This window comes from Cetorhinus maximus, chromosome 38 (genome assembly GCF_964194155.1).
Source record: "Cetorhinus maximus chromosome 38, sCetMax3.hap1.1, whole genome shotgun sequence".
Classification (NCBI taxonomy): domain Eukaryota; kingdom Metazoa; phylum Chordata; class Chondrichthyes; order Lamniformes; family Cetorhinidae; genus Cetorhinus; species Cetorhinus maximus.
The window spans coordinates 1008859-1011759 of NC_135916.1; the positions used below are offsets into that span (position 1 = coordinate 1008859).

Consider the following 2901-nt stretch of genomic DNA (forward strand, 5'->3'; position numbering starts at 1 on the left):
CCAGGAATGAAAAGCTTAACATATGAGGAACGTTTGAGGACTCTGGGTCAATACTCGATGGAGTTTAGAAGGATGAGGGGGGATCTGATTGAAACTTACAGAATACTGAAAGGCCTGGATAGAATTGACGTGGGGAAGATGTTTCCATTAGTAGGAGAGACTAGGACCCAAGGGCACAGCCTCAGAGTAAAGGGCAGACCTTTTAGAACAGAAATGATGAAAAACTTCTTTAGCCAGAGAGTGGTGAATCTATGGAAATCAATGCCACAGAAGGCTGTGGAGGCCAGGTCACTGAGTGCATTTAAGACCGAGGTAGATAGGTTCTTCATTGGTAAGGGAATCAAAAGTTACGGGGAGAAGGTGGGAGTATGGGGTTGAGAAACTTATCAGCCATGATTTAATGCGGGGCAGACTCGATGGGCCGAATGGCCTAATTTCTGCTACTATGTCTTATGGTCTTATGATGCGCGAAAGTGCCTCCATACATAACTGGACTTCTCTGGGTGTTGAGATTGGGATAAAAGGCAATTGGTGAAATTGTGACATCTCAGTTCAGGAGGAGCAACGTTAAAAGGGAAATCTAGAGCGACTGGGAGCAGATAATTTGTATTGTCACCAGAAATAAACATCTTGATGTGAGCTATTCAGACAATTACTTGAAATCATATATGTTTGGCACTACCGCGGAATCTGCGAATCAGACTCTCTGCGGGTCCAATGCCTCAGAGTGTTTAATGTTAGCTGAATTCACAATCGACAGCAAATAAATAGAAACCGGAGCAAGGATCGAAAAGAGAAGGAAATCTCTACCGAGACATTCACAATTGTTCATCTTGTTGCCAATGAACCTTTAAATGTGAACATTGTGTAAGAGAGTGTTTGAAGTGGGCGGGCGAGTCAGAGGATTGAAACTGTGTTTGTGTGACCGTTCTGATCAGGACATTTCCGAGTCCCGCTTAGGTAAAATAAAAATAATTTCCAAAGAAATACACCCCCTGCTCCCCAGCTTGACGCCAAAGTGAGATTTCAAGACAATTTCTTTGTTGTTTTCTAGATTTCAGACTAAAAGTAGAGGACATGTCATCGATCGGGTGAAGGAGCCGCAGTTAATCGGGTTTAAATCGAAATTGGAGTCTTCAATTCGAGTGAAATATTTTCGACAGCGAACATTACAGTGTCAGAGATGAGAAGGATTCAGTCTGGGACACTGCAGAGCCGGAATTTCCATGGAATTGGGAAGTTTGTGAGGAGAGAAAAACACAGAGAGGCAGCAGCAGCCTGGAGCTGACAGCAGCCTGTCTCCGCCCCGTCCGCTCGCTGCCTTTAAGTTGCTCAGTGCCGCCACCAGCGGCTTCATTTCTCAGCCCGTTCAGATTGACAGAGACACTTCTGTGCAGAGTCCCGGAACATGACCGATACTGCAGCCGCCGAAACGGCTCCTCCAGCCGCTCCCGCCGCCCAGGTCAAGACTCCCAAGAAGAAGAAGAAGGCGGCTCCCCGGAGCAGTGCAGCCGGTCCCAAGCTGGGCGAGCAGATCCTCAAGGTTGTGGCGGATTGCAGCGATCGCAAGGGGATGTCGCTGCCCGCGATCAAGAAGGCGCTGCGCGGCAAAGGGCTGGATGTGGAGAAACTCGGCTCCCAGATCAAGCAAAGCGTCAAGAGGAATGTGAAGAATGGCTTCCTGGTTCAGGTCAAGGGCACGGGCGCCTCGGGCTCCTTCAAAGTCCCTAAGAACACAACCCCGGGGAAAGTGGGAAAGAAGGCGAAGGCAGCAGCTGGCAAGAAATCTCCAGTGAAGAAAGCGGCAGCCAAGAAGGTGACAGCAAAGAAAGCAGCGGCCAAAAAAACTCCAGTCAAGAAAGCAACGGCCAAGAAATCTCCAGTCAAGAAAGCAGCGGCCAAGAAATCCCCAGCGAAGAAAGCAGCGGCCAAGAAAACAGCCAAGAAGGCGGCAACTCCCAAAAAACCGGTGAAGAAAGCAGCCCCCAAGAAAAAGTCTCCGGCCAAGAAGGTGACGGGCGTCAAAAAAGTGGCGATAGCGAGGGCCAAGCCCAAAACGAGATAAGCAAAGACAGAAAAGAAGGGAAACGTCCCGAGCAAATTGTAAACCTCTAAACCCAAAAGGCTCTTTTCAGAGCCACCCACATTTCACACGAAAGAGCTGATCCCCTGATCATTTGATCCCTGTCTCCGCGCTGGGAGCTGATTTCAGGTGGAAATGTTTTATTTTCCTGTAAATCCAATATTCCCGCTGACTCCCTGAAATGCGCTTCACCCGCACTTCCACTCCCTCCCCCTACTCCGACACTCATTCCTGCAACAACACACATCGATAACCTTTCCGATTCGTATCCGGGGTGTGTCCAAGAGCAGTTAATGTTTATCTTCCTTTCTTTATTCAAATATTCAGGGTGGGAGTCTGCAATAGAGAAACCAGGTGTAAAGGAAACTCCTCACAGCTGACACCCAAACCCATTATTTTCTCTCATTCGGTTGGGAGATGTTGGCTAAATTCCCAATCACTGTGGGAGCGGAGGTGTGGGTGGGGATGGAATTGGAGCTGGGGTTGAAATCGAAGCAGAAATTGACTCGTAAGGAAAGTTCATTATTGAGGCGGAAATGAGACGGACAAGACGATGTTTAATAGATTCGAGTTGCTAATTAGCTGCTTCATCATATTCAAGTGTGTAAGTTCTGTTCAAAGACTCTGTTCACTTCCCTTTAGAATTTGACAAATACAATTCTGTTTCTGGCAGGCAGGAGGAGGAGCTGGTTTACCAAAGACGTTGTTCTGTCTGTCACTCAGTCTCTCCCGCCCCGCCTCTCACACATTCTCTCTATCCCTTCCTCAGACATTTCGGGCCTGATCTACGAGGAGACCCGCGGGGTGCTGAAGGTTTT

General features: G+C 48.2%; 1 protein-coding gene across 1 annotated transcript; it reads left to right on the plus strand.

The window, feature by feature from the left end:
• The first annotated feature begins 1408 nt into the window (after nucleotides 1-1408).
• Nucleotides 1409-2065, plus strand: LOC144672440 (histone H1-like). Its single transcript, XM_078534284.1, has one exon. The coding sequence runs from the start codon at nucleotides 1409-1411 to the stop codon at nucleotides 2063-2065; it is 657 nt and encodes a 218-aa protein (XP_078390410.1).
• The last annotated feature ends 836 nt before the right edge of the window (nucleotides 2066-2901 follow it).